The sequence below is a fragment of the Dendropsophus ebraccatus genome, chromosome 7 (assembly GCF_027789765.1).
Source record: "Dendropsophus ebraccatus isolate aDenEbr1 chromosome 7, aDenEbr1.pat, whole genome shotgun sequence".
In the NCBI taxonomy this organism is placed as follows: domain Eukaryota; kingdom Metazoa; phylum Chordata; class Amphibia; order Anura; family Hylidae; genus Dendropsophus; species Dendropsophus ebraccatus.
This window is the reverse complement of record NC_091460.1, coordinates 127,465,774-127,488,099: the sequence shown is the minus strand read 5'-3', so window position 1 is coordinate 127,488,099 and position 22,326 is coordinate 127,465,774. Positions and strand designations below refer to the sequence as shown.

Sequence of the window (22,326 nt, the reverse complement as noted above, 5' to 3'; positions counted from 1 at the left end):
CCCTTCAAGGTTCTGACAAACCTGTCACTTCAAAGTTCAGCAACCCTGCCGACCCGAACATTTGAAAAGTTCGCTCATCTCTAGATTTAACCAATAGACTACTATGACATTAGGAAGAGGGGGCCAATAAACTCAATATAAGTGCCAAGTCTTAGTAACATCATGACCTCTCTGTTTATGTGAAGGCACAGTGGTACTCCGAACTTAGAGATGAGGCTGAGGTGCCATATGCGGGGGGGATACTGCACCACTGGATAGTTGATAAAGGATTATTGTTTTTTCACATTTGCTTAGAACATCACACAGATAGATAAATGACACTGACGTTTTATATATTGTATAGATTATTTTATAGATTATTTTGGTATTATAGGTTGGTGGCACAACTGCAATTCTATAAAAACCATGACCAGCTATGAGCAGGATCCTTGGTACATATAAGGCGGTAACGTTACATATAGGCGACATGGCTTCGTGATTGAGGCCGAGCTGTTTGCCTTTGAAGTCATAAAAATAAATATTCAGAGAATGTGTAATGTTCTACATTCAGTAGGAACCAATTTTCTAGTTGCTTAGTAAGAAGGTAACCACTGCGCTCAGAGAAATGATTGCACAAAAGAAAGTCAATATTTGATTGAGTGTTCTTCTACTTACTTCCTGTATCCACAAACCACCTGCTAGTACTTCCTAAAGGGTCCTTGTGCTCCATAATAGCCACCAGCTCCCCCTCATACAGATCTATATCAAGGTCCTGGGAGGCGTTGCACTTGCGCTTTGCTTGGTAAATTTTATCCGCACCATAGGTAGACAATAGCTTGCACCTGTGGCTCTCGGTCTGTCGAGGTAGTTCAGGCTTAATGGAAAACAAACAGTGAGTTATTGACCGAGGGGTTTGCAAAAAAAAAAAAAAAAAATGCTAATGTAAAATAGAATATTTAATGGTCAGTTTATAAAGTGCTTTATTCTGGCTGGAGTGAGAGCTTAAAATAGTGTTAACTGTTCCATTACCAGAGAATGGAGCCATTGTGCGACACACACAAAAGTACATACCTAAAAAAATTAGAGTATTTGATTTGGTCTAGGCTCACGCAACATGTTTTTTTTATGACAAACGAATGAAGAACGGCCGTTCTTGTCATAAAAAAAATGTGTTGCATTGAAGACAAGGCAACCAACGACCATTGTTCACACAATGTACTGAACAATGGCCGTTGTTTACTATGGCTGTGGACATAATTGACAAGCAAATTATTTTCGGCCGTTCGACTTTGATTTTAAAGCTATTTTTAATGCAACAATGGCCGTTGTTTGACACTCGCTACAGCGGCTATTGTTTTTGAGCGCCAAGCAACGGCCGTTGTACATACCATGTGTAAACATAGCCTTAGCCTTTCATTACAATGACGGCTGTTGGTACATTATTCTAGTTTTTGGGTGTAGTTCTTTTTTTGAAGGTCCATTGAATTTAATAGTAAAGACAGTGAAAATAATGTCCATTGTTTTATAGTGTTTGCAAAAGACGTTCAGGAATAATTGTCATGAACATTAATTTGACGTCCGCCAAAACAACGTCCGTTATTTAATACACTATGTGCATTGATCATTCCATTCACGACAAAATGCACTAATAATGGACGTAATTATAAAAATGTATTTATTTAGGTTAAAAACGCCTTGTTATATTTGTATTTCTTATTAGGTCCCAATGTAAAAACATTTTCAAAGCTTAAAGGAGAAGTCCGGCCATTTTAAAAATCTGACAGCTGGCAGTGGCAGGGAGGAATTTGATCAGGAGTACGATCTTACCTCTCCCTGTGACTGCGGTGATCAGCGGGATTGGCCTCGGGACCCCGGTCGGGCTCCAGGATCTCCGGGTGTACACGTCATGACCTGGCTGATGGACCAGGACACCTCTCCAGTCAATGATTGGCTGAGCGGCCAGCCCATCAGCCAGGACGTCATCACAACTTGGGGAAAAATGACTACAAACGGGGTCCCAAGGCCGGTCCCGCCGCTCAATGCGGGCAAGGGGAGAGGTAAGTGCCTACTCCTGATCAAATACCCCCCTGCCCGTCCTGGCTGCCTGATTTCAAAATTCCCGGACTTCTCCTTTAAAGCCACTCTGTACCCACAATCTGACCCCCCCCCCAAACCGCTTGTACCTTCGGATAGCTGTTTTTAATCCAAGATCTGTCCTGGGGTCGATTCGGCAGGTGATGCAGTTATTGTGCTAAAAAACATCTTTTAAACTTGAAGCCCCATGCCCTACGGGAGTATCTGTGCCCTTACTTTGCACCACCCCTCCGTCCCTCGTCCCCACCCTCTTCATCATTAGGAATGCTCCAGGCAGATTGCCTCCTATTCCCCACCTGTGTCAGCCCGGCAATGGGATGGATCGTTAGGACCTGTGCAGTGTTCAGCATGGAGAAAATGTTTCAGTGGCATTCCTAATGCTGAAGAGGGTGGGGAGGAGGGACAGAGGGGTGGTGCAAAGTTAGGGCACAGATACTCCCGTAGGGCACAGGGCTTCAAGTTTAAAAGTATTTTTTAGGACAAGAACTGCATCACCTGCCGAACGGACCGCAAGATGGAACCTGGCCTTGGTTTTTCCCTTGACATTACATTGACTTATAGGGCCACTTAATATGGTGGTTTTGGTGGTTTCCCTACAGGAGCTGCCCCTTGGCTGGGTCCTTCCCGGAGGGATATCTGGCTAGTCCTGTGTTTCAAGACTCTTTGATGAGGCTCCACGGGCTCTTCTTTTGCATATTCATGTTTCCCAGGGGGCAATGCACCTAGGACTTCACTGCGCTGAGCGCTTTCATTAGCAGCCGGCAGTGTTGACGTTTTTGGCTGGTCTCCCTGAGATCAGCGATCTGTTTCTCAAACGGACCCCAGGACAGATCTTGGATTAAAAGCAGCTATCCGAAGGTACAAGTGGTTTGGGGGGGTCAGATTGTGGGTACAGAGTCGCTTTAATGCTGAAGACCTGAGTAATTTGAGATAGCTCGTATGGGGTGTCTGATAATCTTTGATAGTGTATACCAGACAACCATTCAAGAGGCTCATGGGCTTATGTATTGATCATACTATTTATGTATTGATTATTGATGTATTAGTATTGATTGTAGTATTTATACGTTGGTTATTGATGTATTAGTCCTGATGTACTGATCACAGTATTTATATGTTGATTATTGATGTATTAGTATTGATCATAGTATTTATGTATTGGTTAATGTATTAGTATTGATCATAATATTTATGTATTGATTAAGGCTATGTTCACACTACGTAAAATAACGGCCGTTGTTTCACCGGCCGGACTTTTGCGACTGAAACTACGACCGTAGAAATACGAGTGTACGGGCTTCCTATGATGTTTTTAAGTGGGCTAAAACAGGTCATTCACTTTGAATACAGCGCCCAGCCCGAGAAACCACTATGAAATTTTTTTACATTAAAATCAAGTTTAATTTGGCAGATATAAGTTTTACGTTCGCGGCCGCATTGAAATCCACGGCCGTTGTTGCAGCATTACCGGACGGAAATAATTGACATGTTCATTTTTCACGGGGCCGTATATACAACGGCCGTTATCTGATACGTAGTGTGCATTCGACGGCCGTAGTTACATTGCACTGCAGTCATAATAGGGAACCTCAAAACAACGGACGTAGTTTTACGGCGAGGACTACGGCCGTTGTTTTACGTAGTGTGAACATAGCCTAATAATGTATTAGTATTGATGTATTGATCATAAAAATCTAACAACAAACTTAAGAATCAGAATCTTTAAAGGGGTTATCCAGGGCAACAAAAACATGGCCACTTTCTTTCAGAGACAACACGACTCTTGTCTCCAGTTCAGGTGCGGTTTGCAATTAAGCTCCATTTACTTCAATGGAACTGAGCTTCAAAACCCCACCCAAGCTGGAGACAACAGTAGGGGGAAAGTGGCCATGTTTTTGTAGCGCTGGATAACCCCTTTAACTATAAAAGTAACCTTGCGATGTTCTCTATGGCTAATAGAAAACATATTAGAGGTTACTGTGATGTCAGTGCTCTTAGTAGTGGTACCTATGTATGACCCTTAGGTGTCACTGCTGCTTTAGTCCTTTGTGAACAAATAGAGCAGGTATACGGCCATGTACCCTCTGGGACTGAAGCAGACTAAAGTACTGTCATTTTATACATCCATATATCACTTACTAGTGGGGATAATGCCTTCTTCCTCTCAAAGCTCAGCTTTCTCTCGATAAATGTGGCATTGTTATTTTCCTTCATGAAGTTGAGATTCTGAAGCTCGTCCATGATTCGCTGCTGAACTTCATTCACATTGGCAGCGAGAACCTGTGAGTAAGAACACATTACGTGAGGCTGTGTGTGTAAGCCCTATTAGGCCAATGTAATACAGCAAAACTCCTTTAATCCAGAAATTCTAATAATCCAGGTATTTCTTTTAATATGGAACTTCCAAAAAAATGCAAAATGCTAAATTTCCTTCCATTATAACCGCTGCTAGTGACATACTTTATGTTACCTTTCTGGGATGATCTTACTTGATCTTCTCTATGGATTTATCAAACATGATGTAAAGTGAAACTGACTCTTTGATGTTTGATAAATCACTCCCATGTGTTTATACTCTGTTATATGGCTGTACGACAATCCAGAGCCATTCATTTCTCCAATCATTTATTTAGATAAGGTGAAGGGGTATTCCGCTCAAAAGTAACTTTTGATATGTTGCTGCCTATGGGGATACCGAAACAAACAGTGTATTCTTACCTCTCCACGCTCCCCTGGTGTTCTCCTCAGAGACAATCCCGCCTCCTCTTACAAGACCCTGAGGCTGTATTCTTTCCAGTCTGGCACAATGCGTACTGTTACCTCCTCTGTCTGTGTCAGGTACTGTCCAGTGCTGGAGAGGTTTGCTATAGTGATTAAATACAGTTCTTGACACAGACAGAGGTGGCAGCAGAGAGCACCATGTCAGACTGGAAAGAATGCACCACTTCCTGCAGGACATACAGCAGCTGATCAAGACTGGAAGGTTTGCGTCTTTTAAATAGAAGTAATTTACAAACCTGTATAACTTTCTGCCAACAGTTGATTTGAATACCATTTTTTCCCCCAGTGTACCCCTTTAAGTAAGGCCTCTATACACATTAGTCAAATTTCATCCAAACCGGCCATTTTCGGTTGGAGTGGCCGACCATCTAATGTATATTGAGGCCTCTTGGTTCTCTCCCAGCAGATGACGTCAGTGGCAGAAAGGGTCATTTCATCTGCCAACCCTTTTGTTTTCAGGGGAAAAAATCTCCTGCCAGAACTGTCTGCCATACTCTTACCGTTCAGAACACATTTGGCTGAGCTGAATATTCTGTATGTGGGGATTAGGTGAAATATCCGTCATTCGGCTGGCAGGTATGGAAGGCGTATCACCAACTTTATTTGCACCATTTTGTATCACTGCCACTTTAAAGCGTATGTACGTCGCTATAATTTTTTCTTATATGAACAGACCAACAACGGTGTGGGGATTCCGGTGACGTTGTCCTTTTTTTGAACCACCGGCCTGTTCCTGCACATGGCGCCGGTCTGCACTTTATTTAAAGCAAATGTACCACTAGGTACATTGCTATCGTTTTTCTACATGAACGGACCGGTGCCGGTACAAGGATGCCGGTGGCGCGGTCCTTTTTTTGAACTAGTGCCCGTTTCCCGCACACGGCACGGGTCTATTCCTCAGCACCAGCCTGGCATGAAGCACTAGGGGTGGACCTGCTGGCCCTAATGTGACGATCTCCCCTCTGTGACACGGCTCAATTAGAATCAACAGACGTTACAGAGGGGGTTTTGTTACATTGGTGGCCCACAGGCCCGCACCTAGTGCTTCATGCCCGATCGGTGCTCAGTAATAGACCAGGGCTGTGTGCAGGAACCGGACAGTGGTTCAAAAAAAGGACAGTGGCACTGGCATCCCCGAGCCGGCGCCGGTCTTTTCATGTAAAAACTACATAGCGATGTACCTAGTGGTGCATTCACTTTAAAGAGGACCTGTCACCCCCCATGCCGGGGTGACAGACTCCCGACCCCCCGTTACAGCCCCCTATACTCACCTGATCCCGCCGGGTCCCGCTTCCTGATCCGGTCGGGTCACGGAGATATGAGTGCCCGAAGCCCGGCGTGTGCGCTCACAGGAGAGTCCGATGCCCATAGAGAATGACGGAGCATCGGACTCCCCATTCATTCTCTATGAGCGTCAGACTCTCCTGTGAGCGCGCGCCGGGCTTCGGGCACTCATATCTCCGTGACCCGACCGGATCAGGAAGCGGGACCTGGCAGGATCAGGTGACTATAGGGGGCTGTAACAGGGGGTCGGGAGCCTGTCACTCCTTTAAAGGAAAAGTCCAGCAAAAATTTTTTATTAAAGTATTGTATTGCACCCCAAAAGTTATACAAATCCCCAATATACACTTATTACGGGAAATGCTTATAAAGTGCTTTTTTCCCTGCACTTACTACTGCATCAAGGCTTCACTGGATAACATGGGGATGTCACTTCCTGGATAACATGGTGATGTCACTTCCTGGATAAAATGGTGATGTCACGACCCGACTCCCAGAGCTGTGCGGGCTGTGGCTGCTGGAGAGGATGATGGCAGGGGGACACTGAGGGACACAGGGCACTGGAGGGACACTGAGCATCCCTCTGCCATCATCCTCTCCAGCAGCCACAGCCCGCACAGCTCTGGGAGTCGGGTCGTGACATCACCATTTTATCCAGGAAGTGACATCACCATGTTATCCAGGAAGTGACATCACCATTTTATCCAGGAAGTGACATCACCATGTTATCCAGGAAGTGACATCACCATGTTATCCAGGAAGTGAAGCCTTGATGCAGTAGTAAGTGCAGGGAAAAAAAGCACTTTCTAAGCATCTCCCGTAATAAGTGTATATTGGTGATTTGTATAACTTTTTTTTTTTTTTTGGGGGGGGGGGGGGGGTTGGGGGCAATACAATACTTCAATAAAAATTTTCGACGGACTTCTCCTTTAAATATAGTGCAGTAAAAAGTAAAAAAATAAAATAAAATTATTTATATACAGAGCCATGGGTGAGGGTAAGGGAACTGCTTGTCTTGTCTTAGGATCATCTGTTCTACTTTTTACTATCGCCATGTATAGTGCCTTGCATGCAGTTCAGGCTGTATACACATTATACACACACACACATATATATAGTTTCAGAAAGATATTCTGCAAGTGGCTCCAAGTCTGTCTCCTGAAACTGATTTTCGTTTCTGGGATGATGATCTGCTATGAATAAATGTCAAGTAAAATAAAAGGATTCACGCTGCACGGCCAGAAGATATATGAGCGAGGTGATTGGCTGTGGCTGTGTGGATACAGAGGTGTTTGGAATTCAGCTCAGCTCTGTGGGGATTGAGCAGGATATAAACTGGAAGCTGATAAGCTTGAGGCAACACAGATAAGCTCCTTCTTTTTGTGGCTTATCAGTATACTAAGACCCATGTGACTGCTGATACCCCTTGCATCCTATTGTTTATCTCCCTTGCTAATACAAAGCCACAGAAGGCATTGTTGTGCTAATTATCATTCGCTGCCCAGGTTCTCTGGGATGCAGGGAGTTAATCCAAGCCTGGAACCCAACAGATGTGAACATACTGAAATGTGTTTGAGATGGCCAACATACTGGAGATGAGAAACACATGCTGGCTTGCTATATTGGTTTATTTCCATTATCACTGGAAACCTCACTCGCCAGGCTTAAAAGTGAGACTCACCAATGCCAGCGTGTATAAAATCCATTCCTATATTACATTTTGGGACCCCACAGTGATGGCGTATAAACATATTTTTAGAACTTGATCCTTTAAGGTGATACTCTTACTCATTTAGACGGGGGACGTAATATACAATCGCTAGAACTGGTTTCACAAAAAAAATGTAAAAAAATATTATATATATATATATATATATATATATATATATATATATATATATATACAGTGGTACCTTGGTTTAAGAGTAACTTGGTTTAAGAGCGTTTTGATATAAGAGCTCACAGTTTTTCAAAATTATGACTTGGTTTAAGAGCATTGCTTTGGTTTAAGAGCTCCCAGTACTGTGGGAGCGCGCATGGAGGAGGGGCATGGTCTGCAAAGCGGGGTCTACAGCACTGTACTCTGACCCAGGAAGTCTCCCTCACCTTCCAAATCATAGCAGATTCACTTCAGGCTGGGGCTTACATCAGGGGACAGGACTGTGGGGGTAATCTCTCCATAACTGTAACCCCTCTCTCCCCGGACAGAGAGTGCTGCATGTATGTGCCCACATCTGTCCTGCTCATTCCTTCCTGCTCCCTGCAGTCTCTGTCCGCCCTTGTGTTTCCCATCATCTCTATTACTGTACAGTAACCTATAATATCACATATTCTGCTGTTCCTGAATTTTTGTTTCATTAATTTTACATGTTATTCAGAATAATAAATCATTATTTTTGGAGTGTGGAACCAATCGTCTGCATTTCTGTGATTTCTTATGGGAAAATTTGCTTTGGTTTAAGAGTGGATTTGGATTACAAGCACGGTCCTGGAACCAATTATGCTCGTAATCCAAGGCACCACTGTGTGTATATATATATATATATATATATATATATATATATATATATACACATATATATCTCCTTTCTTTTCTATCACTAAACATTGTGTACAAATACATTTTTATCCTGGAGTGACTTGTGTAAGACTAGAGAATGCAGGGTTGCAACCAATCATTGAGCAATATAATGCTGCGATTACACGGAACGATAATTCGCCCAATCGTATGATTAACGATTTAGAAGTAACGATTTTTTTTTTTATAACGATCAGCGTTTAGACGGAACGATATATCGTACGGAAAAATCGTTTTGCGATCGCTTAAGTCTATCTCGTACATAGGTAAAATCGATGAACGACTGTTTACACGGAACGATTTGCGAATTTTTTGTGACTGACGATTTTAGAACATGTTGTAAGATCAAAAAGAATGATTTCTCGCTCGTCGTTTGATTGTTCGCTGCGTTAACACGTACGATTATCGTTCGAATTCCATGGTTATCGTGCAAATGCAAACGATAATTGTTCCGTGTTAACGCAGCATTAGGCTAACACATTGGCTGGTGATCCAGAAAACAAAACATTTGGCATTGCTATAATCATACTGATCTGCAGAGTAGATTGTTATTTTTTATTATGCCGTGAAAATGAAACCTCCCCAAAAATTGTTACATTTTTATATTTTTTTCCATCCCACCAATGATTAGTTCCGATTACTTAGTACATTACACGGTGCAATTAAAAATAACAACTTGTTAAAGTTACAGCTTCAGGAAGGTGAGGATGAAAAAACTAGAGCACTGTCACCAAAATGTGCGGGAAATGATTAAAGATAGACATTTAGGCCCAGATTTATCAAAGGGTGTAAAATATAGACTGGTGCTAACTGCCCACAGCAACCAATCACAGCTCGGCTTTTATTCTACCAGAGCTGAGCTGTGATTGGTTGCTGTGGGCAGGTTACACCAGTCTATATTTTACACCCTTTGATAAATCTCCCCCTTAAAGCGTAACTGTTATTTAAATGTCATTTTTAAGGTATCAAGTAGAAGAGTTTCCTTCTGTACTCAAAAGCTGTTTTGTAGCCTCATCCCTCACTTCAGAAGAAGCAGGATTTATGTGTCCATTATGGTCTATGGAGGGGCCAAGGGGGATGAGGGAGCACGTAGAGGAGAAAAGGCAGCCCTTCACAGAATATCATCCTGCAATCTACTCTCACCAAGTTCCCAGACCTGTACTCACACTTATGACCTGTGAAACCAGCGTTTTATGTGCCCAGACAGCCTCCAAACTGTACAGCTGCTTGTCTCCTCTTCCTGCTCACTCATCCCCCTCGGCCCCTCCCCCTCCATAGATTATAATGGACTCAGCAAACCCATCTTCAGTTTGCTCCCTTGTAATGAAGACGACTTTGACTGCTAATGAGCAGATAAGAAGTGTGTGTGTGGGGGTGGGTGGGGGTGGGGGGGGAGTACAGAAAGAGGCTTTTTTTGCCTAATAAACCCTATTACAAAGTTTCTTAAAATTGCTTGTACTATTGATTTCTGTAATAATATTTTAAATTGCTGATTATTTAAGGCATGATGAATATCTATGGACAGAGTTACAATAGCAAAAAAAAAAAAAAAAGCAGTATTCTTTGTAACTTACGCTAAAGCTGTCGGAAGCATGTGAGCATGAGTCCATTGCGGCAGCCATGATGTCTCTCACCAGAGTGATGAAGAAATACATGCAGTTGAACAAGATGCTTCTGGCTGCCTTGTTAAACACTTGTAGTTCTTCCACCAGCTGTGCATTAAGAGCTTCATAATCCTTCTTTGCCTGGTCTAGCTGAGAATCGGCTGATTTCTGGAGGTAGCTGTGGTAATCTAGGAGTTTGTCATAGCGTTTCTGTATCAGCTTCTGAGGCATCGGGAACATGGACTGCAAAGCACTAAGTGGTGCACAGACCAATCGCTCTAGTTTACTGGCCTGCAATACAAACATATTGTAAAGTTCAATTAGAAACCAGTTTTAAAGTTTTTTTTTTTCTTCAAATCAACTGGTGTCAGAAAGTTATATAAATTTGTAATTTACTTTTATTTAAAAATATTAAGTCTTCCCATACTTATCAGCTGCTGTATGTCCTGCAGGAAGTGGTGTAAGCTTTCCAGTCTGACACAGTGCTCTTTGCTGCCATCTCTGACCATGTCAGGAACTGTCCAGCAGTATCAAATCCCCATAGAAAACCTCTACTGCTCTGGACAGTTCTTGTCTCTGACAGAGGTGGCAGCAGAGAGCACTGTGTCAGACTGGAAAGCTTACACCACTTCCTGCAGGACATACAGCAGCAGATAAGTACTGGAAAGCATTTTTTTTTTAAACAGAAGTAATTTACAGCTCTGTATAACTTTCTGGTACTAGTTGTATTAAAAACAACAATAAATCTCTGGCGTACCCCTTTTACGTTCAGAATTAAAACCAATCAATGTTCTACAAACGCCTATGTTAAGTGTTTTTGTTCACATGTCCTAGAGACGTGCGTAGAAAAGAACTGGCCAGCACATGTAATAGAATTATTATAACTAGGTGGGCACGATAAAGTGACCTCAAGGGCATGGACCCTACACTAGCTGGGTGGGCTCCCAGCTTTAGAACCAGCACTAACACTGACTGACATGTTGTTTCTCACTGGTTCTTCATTGGTGGGCCCCCAGGATCATTTCCTCTGGTGGGTTGTAAAAACCCCAGGCCGACACTACCAAGATCACAGCCTATAAAGTATCTGCCATGATGGTTTGTGGGGTGCCTTTGATTGTTTTTACTTGAAGACTTTTCTTCTAAAATATAGGAAGCACAGGATGCCTCATACAGGATGGCTTTCATGTAGAACACATGCATTTGGTGCAGGAATTATACATCACAGGAAGCAGGGAAGAGCAGTGACCACTAGGGACCAGAAGCAGTTGGGATGCAAGCTGCAGGAGATTACAGCAGGTGAATATGATTTTTTTTAATTATTTATTTTACTTTTTTTTTTTAAACCAACCAAAATCCACTCTAATATCCTCTGTATGCTCAGAAAAACCCTTGAATAGAACCTTAAAGAGTCACTGTCGTATTTTTTTTTTTTTTGCAGAAATCAATAGTCCAGGCGATTTTAAGAAACTTTGTAATTGGGTTTATTAGCCAAATCTGCCATTATCTGCATGTAAAAAGCCTTTTCCCAGGTCCCCCCCTCCTTCCTCTTTTTCATCCACTCCAAAAAATCTGAAAATTGTGACTTGTTGCAGGAGACGTACCCTGTCTGCTCTAGGGAGAGGGGAGGGGGGAGGAGGAAGGAGGGAGTTAGCCGGCAGCAGAAAGCAGATAACAGAGGATTACAGGCACGGAGCTGGGTGACAGCTGTAATCTGAGCTCAGACAGGTCACTGGTGACTGTCATAGGAGATATCCCGTGAGGGATTTGTAGATTAACTTTTTGTTGTCCTGTTTTGGTCTTTTCTTTAGCTCTCTCCATAGGAGAACAATGAAGACAGGGGGGAGAGCTTCAAACTGCTTTTTCATGATAAAAATGCATTTTTCGGATAATAAACCCAATTACAAAGTTTCTTAAAATCGCCTGGACTATTGATTTCTGCAAAAAAAAAAATTCACGACAGTGACACTTTAAAATGATTTTACCAGGTCTTATCCGCACCTGTCTGAGCATGGGATGACTCCTTCAGCTACATTACTAGCCATTTAGGAGATATTTATGGCTATCTATGAGATAATAAAAGTCTCAGGGTCTTCTATCTGTCCATGAGTAAAAGCCCCCACATACCTTAGACTTACCACCGGCGGCAGATTTGGCCATAAATCTAAGGTGTATCGGGCCATCCTAAACAACCACTGACACATAGGGGGAGATTTATCAAAGGGTGTAAAATTTAAACTGGTGCAAACTGCCCACAGCAACCAATCACAGCTCAGCTTCCAGCTCTGGTGAAAGGAAAGCTGAGCTGTGATTGGTTGCAGTGGGCAGTTTGCACCAGTTTAAATTTTACGCCCTTTGATAAATCTCCCCCATAATGTCGGCGGTGATAGGGGTGGGTCATGATGAAAAACCACCACCCAACCCCTTTGTGCAAAGAGAGATAAGCCACAGCGAGAGCACTCTCCTCTCCTCCCCATAGACGATACAGGAACGTTCGGCCATCAGTTACTGAAGGTGTATGGCCACCTTAACTGAGCAAACAAGTAGGTCAAAACTTTATGGAAAATGTGACACTGTTAGAGATGAGTAAACCTCGAGCATGCTCGAGTCCATCTGAACCCGATCGTTCGGTATTTGATTAGCGGAGGCTGCTGAACTTGGATAAAGCTCTAAGGTTGTCGGGAAAACATGGATACAGCCAATGACTATATCCATGATTTCCACATAGCCTTAGGGCTTTATCCAAGTTCAGCAGCCACCGCTAATCAAATGCCGAAAGTTTGGGGTTCGGATGGACTGGAGCATGCTCCAGGTTCGCTCATCTCTAGACACTATTTACAGCTATTGCGACTGTAAGAAACACTTAGAATTACGGGATACAAGACACACTATGCTACTATTCCAAGTAAAGCACAGGTAAAGAAAATAGGACATTGAAATGCATTGTGAAATAAGGGAACCATAAAATATTGTAAATGCATTTATTTTACAGCGAATGAATAACTGAATTGGAGATGTCTGAAGCGCATTGAAAGTTCAATTGAGAACAAAAGGAAACTATCTAAGATATAGATGTCGCGGCTTGTGTCTTGCGAATGTTTTGTTGTGTGCTCAGCAATTTTGTGTCGATGTAATACTGACCACACGCCGAAGACAATAGCATTTATTTTCTATTGCAACATGCTGCATCTGATATAAACCGGCCGAAATTCAGTAATTCAGAGTGACTTTTCACATAAACGTAGGATAAACGGTCTCAGTATACTGGTTGGCCAATAACAGTATGATGGTAGTATGTATGTTATATGTATAATATAGTGATATCTCCTCCTTGGATACCAGTATTATTGGTAATATTGATCTCGGTATACTGGATTTGGTCAGTAAGGCTAGGTTAACACTGCGTTTTTTTCATCCGTTTTTTGCAAAAAAACGGATGTAAAAAAACGGATGCATTTGTGTGCATCCGTTTCGATCCGTTTTTCCATTGACTTCCATTGTAAAAAAAAAACGGATCCGTTTTTTTAACGGACGCAAAAGTAGTGTCAGCTACGTTTTTGTGTCCGTCAAGAAAAACAGATCTGTTTTTTTTTTACAATGGAAGTCAATGGAAAAACGGATCAAAACGGATGCACACAAATGCATCCGTTTTTTTCATCCTTTTTTTTGCAAAAAACGGATGAAAAAAACGGATTGCAAAAACGCAGTGTGAACCCAGCCTAAGACTATGATGATAATATGTATGCTATATGTATACTATAGTGATATCTCCTCCTTTTATGCCAGTATTATTGGTAGTATCGGTCTCAGTATACTGGATTGGGCCAGTAAGAGTATGGTGGTAATATGTATACTATATGTGTAATATAGCGAAATCTCCATCTTGTATACCGGTATTATTGGTAATATTGGTCTCGGTAGGCTGGTTGGCCAGTAACAGTATGATGGTAGTATGTATGTTATATGTATACTATAGTGATATCTCCTCCTTGTATACCGGTATTATTGGTAATATTGGTCCTGGTATACTGGATTTGGTCAGTAACAGTATGATGGTAGTATGTATGTTCTATGTATACTATAGTGATATCTCCTCCTTGTATACCGGTATTATTGGTAATATTGGTCCTGGTATACTGGATTTGGTCAGTAACAGTATGATGGTAATAGGTGTGGTGATAATATTTCCTTCTTGTATACTGGTATTATTGGTCTTGTTATACTGAATTTGGTCAGTAAGGGCCTTCTTATGCTGCGTTTACACAGAACGATTATTGTTCGAATTTTCACAATAACGATCGCATTTGAGCGATAATTGTTCCGTGTAAACACAGCAAACGATCAAGCGACGAGCGAAAAATCGTTCATTTTGATCTTTCAACATCTTCTCAAATCGTCGTTCATCGTTCGCAAAAAATTCGCAGATCGCTTTGTGTAAACAGTCTTTCAAAGATTCACCCTATGTGTGAGATGGGCTTAACCGATCTTAAAAACGATCGCAGTAACGATTTTTCTTACCAATTTTCTTACGATTTTTCTTACGATTTATTCGTCTAAACGCTGATCGTTATAAAAACCAAATCGTTGCTTCAAAATCGTTAAACGATCGATTGGGCGAATTATCGCTCTGTGTAAACGCAGCATTGCACGGAGTGATTGACTGCCGAATCAACTTCTGTTTTGCCTATTTTGTCTTTCAAAATTCAGATCCAAAACTATAATACTTATTTAAAGATCCTTCTCTGAGTAGTTAGATGATTTCCTTTACCTTACCCCTAATCTTATATTAGCATGTTCATTAAAATGTAGATCTCCGTGTAAATGTGATGGTGTGTATAGGTCACTAGTAATCACATTCATTTGGATAGGTCATTCTTAATCACATTCATCTGGAATTTGAGTTTGTCTGTGTTCTTCTGACTTGTCTGTATAATTATCTTCATTAATTCAGACGCCGATCTAGAAATCAGATCTGCCTTTTAATTAATCCGGCTATAATATTGTGGATAATAAGTGACCAATAAGATCAGGCAGAAGATTATGCATGTCTGTGGGTGATAAATAGTCAAATATCCAAACTCGGTGGCCTTCAAGTAACCAGACTGCCCAGTGGAAATAATCACTTTAAGGTAATATATAATATAATAATAATAATATAGAACATACAGTAAATTAATTAATTTAATAATTCCACAGTTGTAAGTAACAGTTACCATATATATATATATATATATATATATATACATATAAGATGGACCCTTACTATAACATTTAGGTTATGTTCACACAGTGTATTTTTTTAAAGACAAGAGCATCCGTTGTTAACGATTAAAACAACGGCCGTTCTAACCTGTATTGAACTCTATGGGGAACAACGGCCATTGTTTACAGCCTGTATTGAACAATGGCCATTTTTCCCCCTACGGCCACACAAATAATTAGTCACAGCCGCTAATGCAGGAACAGCGTCCGTCGTTCCCGCTCTGTCCACACATGGTATGACCATTCTGATGGCTGTACATTGCATGCCTGAACATAGCCTTATACTATAGGAGTATGTTCACATATCATGCAAATTTTGAGCATGTTTTTTGTACGCTAAAAAACATATGCGTTTTGATCCACTTTTTGATCATTTTTTTCTTATATGATGGAAGTCAATAAAAAAAAATGGATCAAAACATATGCACATACTTGCATCTGTTTTTTTCATCCGTGTTTTGCACGGACTGCGAAAATGCAGTGTGGCCCTAGCCTTACCTATTAAAGTTAATCTGAACAGAGTGCAGAAATCCTGCAGAAATTCCCCAACATGTAAACATACACTACAGCTAGATCACTAAATGAAATGTAGTGATTTTTTTTGGAAAGTTAACATACACAGTGACCAGCTAGCGATTTCTTATGAGCCACATATAAAGTCTATAATGGTAGAGGTGTAAGTGACCCACTTCTTAAAGGGAAACTATCAGCAGGTTAGTCGAATGGTACTTGCTGATATTTCTCTATTGCAAAGGAGACGCAGAGGAGGAAGGTATGTGTCTTACCTTCATCCTCGGCGCCGTTCCGGAGCAGTAAGAGCCCTATTCCACCGGACGATTATCGTTCAGATTATTGTTATATCGTTCGAATCTAAGCGATAATCGTTCGGTTGAAATGCACTTAACGATTAACGACCGAACGAGAAATCGCTGATCGCTTTATAAGACCTGGATCTATTTTTATCGTTGCTCGTTCGCAAATCGTTCGCATTGAATAAGACGTCGTTCGGTCGTTCGCAGTAGATACGAACGCAATAGCGAAGACAAAACGATCGCAAATACGATCATAAGTAACGATTATCGTTCCATGGAAATGAGTGAACGTTTTCAGGTCTTTCGCAATAGCGGTCGTTTGAGATCGTTAATCGTTAACGATTATGCGAACGATAATCGCCCGGTGGAATAAGGCCCTAAGTCGTGTGCTTTACAGTCCTGGGAGACCATTAGGAGCTATCATAGGGTCAATCTACCCCTGCCCGGCCCACCCCTTTCTAATGATAATGAATGGAGTGGGCCTGATCAGCGCTATAAGGCAGGCAGTGCTCCTAACGGCCCCTCCAGTGTACCTAACAGTCTTACTGGACCATGGAGCACACGACTAACTGACAAGGAGGAAGATAAGACACATACCCTCCTCCTTGGTGTCTCCTGTGCAATAGGGACATATCAGCAGGTTAGATTTGTCTAAACTGCTGATAGTTCCCCTTTAATGCTGAGAATTTTTCAAGGCACAAATGCCTTAGGCCCCGCCTCATTGACACTGTGCCAACGGAATAAAATGTTTTTAGCTCAAATACTGGCACCAGGAGATAAACAGACCCCGGGACCAGACATGCATTGAGAAAGACAACAGAACAGTATTATGGGTTAAGAGGGGCATTTTTGGTGGTACAGATTCGCTTTAAACGCTGCATTCAATATATTGTTAGTATAGTGCTGTCCTTTATCTAAGATCCTAAATGTTGTTGTTATATTATAAATAGGATCGGGAGACTCACCAGTTCCTCATACTGTATTCCCACAGTGCTTTGCAGGTTTAAATCTTGATTACTTTCTTGAGTATCATCACGCAATAGATCTTGTAGCCCAATAACGTTTTGGCCAGCCAAGGGCAAAGCATCCTGGGAAAATGCAATAGATGGTTCAGTTAGAATATACACTGAAATAGTCAGATGCCTGTAATAGCGACAGTACTTACCCATAATAAGGCTGGGTTCACACTACAGTTTTACACTCTCTTTTTTTGCAAAAAAAACGGATGAAAAACGGATAGAAAAAAACATCCGTTTTTCCATTGACTTCCATTATAAAAAAAACGGATCAAAACGGATCCGTTATTTTTGACGGACAAAAAAACGTGGTCGACCACGTTTTTTGTCCGTAAAAAAAAAAAGATGGATGTGTTTTTTTTATAATGGAAGTCAATGGAAAAACGGATGCACACACTTGCATCCGTTTTTTCTATCTGTTTTTCATCCGTTTTCTTGCAAAAACGCAGTGTGAACCCAGCCTTACATTAAAATGAATGTAGTGCTTCGCTGCAGAGTTTACCTGCATAAGCTGGAGTGTACAGGATATGTTCTTCAGGCAGGATCTGACAATCTTTTCCAAAGCTCGAAATGTTTTTTCTTCTTTGTCAAATATCTGATCTTTCACCTAAAAGTTGTTACAAGTTAAACTTGTTAAAAGACACATGAAAGAAAAAAAATCTGTGGCACAGTCTGAAATCTCAGCTGTCTAATAGAGCAAAATCTTAGGCCCCAATCATAAGACATTTAAAGGAGTACTCCGATGGGAAACATTTTCTTTCAAATCAACAGATGTCATAAAGTTATAGAGATTTGTAATTTACTTCTATTAATAAATCTCCAGTCTTCCCATACTTATCAGCTGATGTATGTGCTACAGGAAGTGGTGTATCCTTTCCAGTCTGACACAGTGCTCTCTGCTGCCACCTCTGTCCATGTCAGGAACTGTCCAGAGCAGGAGAGGTTTTCTATGGGGATTTGCTACTGCTCTGGACAGTTCCTGTCTCAGACAGAGGTGGCAGCAGAGAGCACTGTGTCACACTGAAAAGAATACACCACTTCCTGCAGGTCATCCAGCAGCTGATAAGTACTGGAAGACTTTAGATTTTTAAATAGAAGTAAATTGCAAATCTATACAACCTCCTGACACCAGTTAATTTGAAAGAAAAAAAGTGTATACCTTAAAGTGACTGTCCTGCCAGGTCCAGGCTGAAGCACTGGAGGCGGGCCAACCCACCCTTAGTGGGAGGAAACCCCAGCCCCTCTATGATAGGGTTCTATTGATTCTAATGGAATCATGTCATGGAGGGGCTGGGGTTTCTCCCCACTGGGGGTGGGTCGGCCCGCCTCCAGTGCTTCAGCCTGGACCTAGTGGTACAGTCACTTTAAGGTATACACTACCAGTACTTGTCAGGATTACGGCAAACCCACAAGCTTTAAAGGCGTATTCCACTCAAACATAACTTTTGATTAGGGATGGTCCCAACCTGCCGAGGTTCGGGTTCGTATGAACCCGAACGCTCGGCAGCAGATTCCCGCTGTCTGCCCGCTCCATGGAGCGGGCAGATACAGCGGGGGGGAACGCCTGGAAAACTGGGATACAGCCTATGGCTATGGCTGTATCCCAGTTTTTCAGGCGGTCCTCCCGCTGGATCCCCCCGCTGCACAGAGCGGGCAGACAGCGGGAATCATTACCAAGGGTTCGGGTTCGTACGACCCCGAACCGAACCGAACCGGACCATCCCTAGTTTTGATATGTTGCTGCCCATGGTAAGGCTAACAATTTATTCCATGCTTGTTATTATATATTCAGTCTCCTTCCCCCAGTTACTCTCCGTCCCCCCCCCTCCTCCCCCATCCCCAGACAGCTGATGTTAACATGTTCCTATCTGCAACTTTGTAATGCTGGAAGGTTTAATCACATTGGGGGAAATTTATCAAACATGGTGTAAAGTGAAACTGGCTCAGTTGCCCCTAGCAACCAATCAGATTCCACCTTTCATTTCTCACAGACGCTTTGGAAAATGAAAGGTGGAATCTGATTGGTTGCTAGGGGCAACTGAGACAGTTTCACTTTACACCATGTGTAATACATCTCCCCTACTGTGATTAAACCTCCTAGCATTTCAAAGAAGCTACAAAGTTGCAGATAAAGCCTGGCAGTTTTAGCTTTGGCTGTCCAGGCATGATGGGAGTTGTAGTTTTGCAACAACTGGAGATCCGAGGTTCCCTACCCCCCTGCTATAAGCGGTACGTGCCTGTTCTCTTCCAGTCAGTATCTTCAGGTGGCTGGTCACTCTCTTTGACTTCTTTGTAATCGAGTGAATACTGAGCTTGGAAAGTTTGTCTTTCAGAGATTCTTCTTCATCTACCCTCCTGTACTTCAGCACTGAAAGGAAAAAAAAAACAGATATCAAAAGGCATCAAATATTACTACCCGGACGTTAAAGGGCAAGCTGCTTCTGTAACGTTATATTGACAGAGACGTCCAAAAGCACCGAGCCAGGACTCAGAGGATGATTAATCAATTCCTAATGAAAGCTTCAGAGCAGAGGGAGCAGTGCCTGGCTGCAGACCTTAAAGGGGTTATCCAGCGCTACAAAAACATGGCCACTTTCCCCCTACTGTTGTCTCCAGTTTGGGTGGGGTTTTAAAACTCAGTTCCATTGAAATAAATGGAGCTTAATTGCAAACCGCACCTGAACTGGAGACAACAGTAGGGGGAAAAGTGGCCATGTTTTTGTAGCGCTGGATAACCCCTTTAAGCAGGAAGCTGCAGTACAATGGAGCTGGTGGTTTGGTTCTGCTGTGCTCAACAGACCTGAAGTCAAGGATACCAAGCTAGAATGCACTCATAATTCATAATTATTATGCACATAAAGCTAGAAACATAGAAAGTTATATATTATATATAGTCCTGGTTATTCAAGGTTAGCAGTCACCTGATTACATATAAAGACATGATATTTTAAGTATATATTACAGTTGAACAATGGGCGTAATAGGGGGTTAGGATAAATAATATATAAATATAAATAATACATGGTAGGTGGGGGACTCTTTATCTGTTCGTCTATTTGCAGCTTCTGCTGTCGAAACCTGCAACAGGTCCCTTTTCTCATCAATTCAGTCTGCCTGGCTTTCTGTCCTGTGCTGCCTTTAAAAGGGTATTCCACTTTTTAACTTTTGAAATGTTGCTGCCCATGGTGAGATTAACAATTCCTTCCATACTTGTTATTATCTATTCAGTCTCCTTCCCCCAGTTCTGAGCTGCTGCTTTCTGCTGAAGACACAAAAATCTGTGTGTGAGCTTTCACTCCTCCTCCCCCCTCACTTCTCGGACAGGTGATGTAAATAATCCCTGCCTGGCTTTATCTGCAACACTGTAGCTTCTTTGTAATGCTGGGAGGGTTAATCTGAGTTAAAGTTGCTAAGGAAACAAATGCTACAAAAAGCTACAATGTTGCAGATAAAGCCAGTCAGGGATTATTTACATCAGCTGTCTCAGAAGGGAGTGGGGAGGAGGGGGAGACAGAGAGAAAAGCTCACACACAGATTTTTGTGTCTTCAGCAGAATGAGTCTGTGTCTTCAGCAGCTCAGCTCTGGGGGAAGGAGACTGAATAGATAATAACAAGCATGGAATGAATTGTTAGTCTCACCATGGGCAGCAACATTTCAAAAGTTATGTTTGAGTGGAATACCCCTAAATATAAATATAAGAAAAATGCAGATAGGCCCTATTGCACAGACAGATTTATCTGACAGAGTACTGAAGCCAAAGCCAGGAACAGACTATAAACAGAGAACAGATCAGGAAAGGAAAGACTGAGATTTCTCTTTTCTTCCAATCCTTTCCTGGCTTTGGTTTCAATAATCTGTCAGATAAATCTGTGTGTAATCACACAGCACAAACGTAACTGGCATGTTTAGATCTTCTATATTGGCACAGGCAGAGGTTTTTTTACTATGGAAAAGATATACCAGCTGCTGCAGAACATCTTTGCAAATAAAATTAATGAATCAAATATTTGCAGTTTTTGGTTGTGCAAGAGGAGAGAGAGGAAAAAACAGAATGGGGTAAGGGAGTAATGACAGCAGGAATTAGGACATCCAGAGTGGGACCTGTCAGTGGAGTGGGCAGCAACCTACTGCACTGCCAAGTAAGCCTGGGTTCACACTACGTTTTTGCAATCCGTTTTTACCATCTGCTTTTTGCAAAAAACGGATGCAAGTGTGTGCATCCGTTTTGATCCGTTTTTCCATTGAATTCCATTATAAAAAAGAAGCGGCTCAAAACGGATCCGTTTTTTTTTTTTTAACGTACACAAAAATGTAGTCGACCTCATTTTTGTGTCTGTTTAAAAAAAAAAAAAAGATCCGTTTTTTTTTTTAAATAATGGAATTCAATGGAAAAACGGATCAAAAAGGATGCACGCGCATGCATCCAGTTTTCCATCCATGCAAAAAACGGATGGAAAAAAACAGATTGCAAAAACGTAGTGTGAACCCAGACTAACACAGTACAACTGGAGTACCTGTATATTTTTTTCTGTATGTAAAAAAACATAATATATTCTGTATTACTGTACCTAAATCCTTCCTTCTCTTGAGCTCATTGATGTTGCCGTTCATATCTTTGATGGCTGTAAAAGCTTCCTGCAATCTCCTGTAGTCTGGGTGACAGGAGGGAGTGGAGTTCAGCAGTTCACAAAGTAACAGGGGGTATTTCATTACCCTCTGGATAGGCTTAATCATCAGGGATCCCATGTCCAGCAGGTTCGGTTTACCTCTATGGGATGAAAATAGGGATATGTGTTACGCTGGGTTCACACTGCGTTTTTGCAATCCGTTTTTTCCATCCGTTTTTTAAAAAACAGATGAAAAACGGATTGCAAAAACGGATGCATTTGTGTGCATCCGTTTTGATCCGTCTTTCCATTAA

The 22,326-nt window shown here is 41.8% G+C and overlaps 1 protein-coding gene across 2 annotated transcripts in view; it reads right to left on the bottom strand.

Annotated features, from left to right (window-relative positions):
- ARHGEF38 (Rho guanine nucleotide exchange factor 38) overlaps positions 1-22,326 on the bottom strand; it is an 87,021-nt gene that overhangs the window by 3,834 nt on the left and 60,861 nt on the right. For both annotated transcript variants that reach the window (XM_069978410.1, XM_069978409.1), the window contains 7 exons: positions 21,974-22,173; positions 19,642-19,772; positions 17,907-18,011; positions 17,354-17,476; positions 10,288-10,608; positions 4,213-4,353; positions 655-853 (listed from right to left, as the gene is read on the bottom strand). In XM_069978410.1, the coding sequence (XP_069834511.1) occupies positions 655-853; positions 4,213-4,353; positions 10,288-10,608; positions 17,354-17,476; positions 17,907-18,011; positions 19,642-19,772; positions 21,974-22,173 (1,220 nt within the window). The remainder of the gene's footprint in view (positions 1-654; positions 854-4,212; positions 4,354-10,287; positions 10,609-17,353; positions 17,477-17,906; positions 18,012-19,641; positions 19,773-21,973; positions 22,174-22,326) is intronic.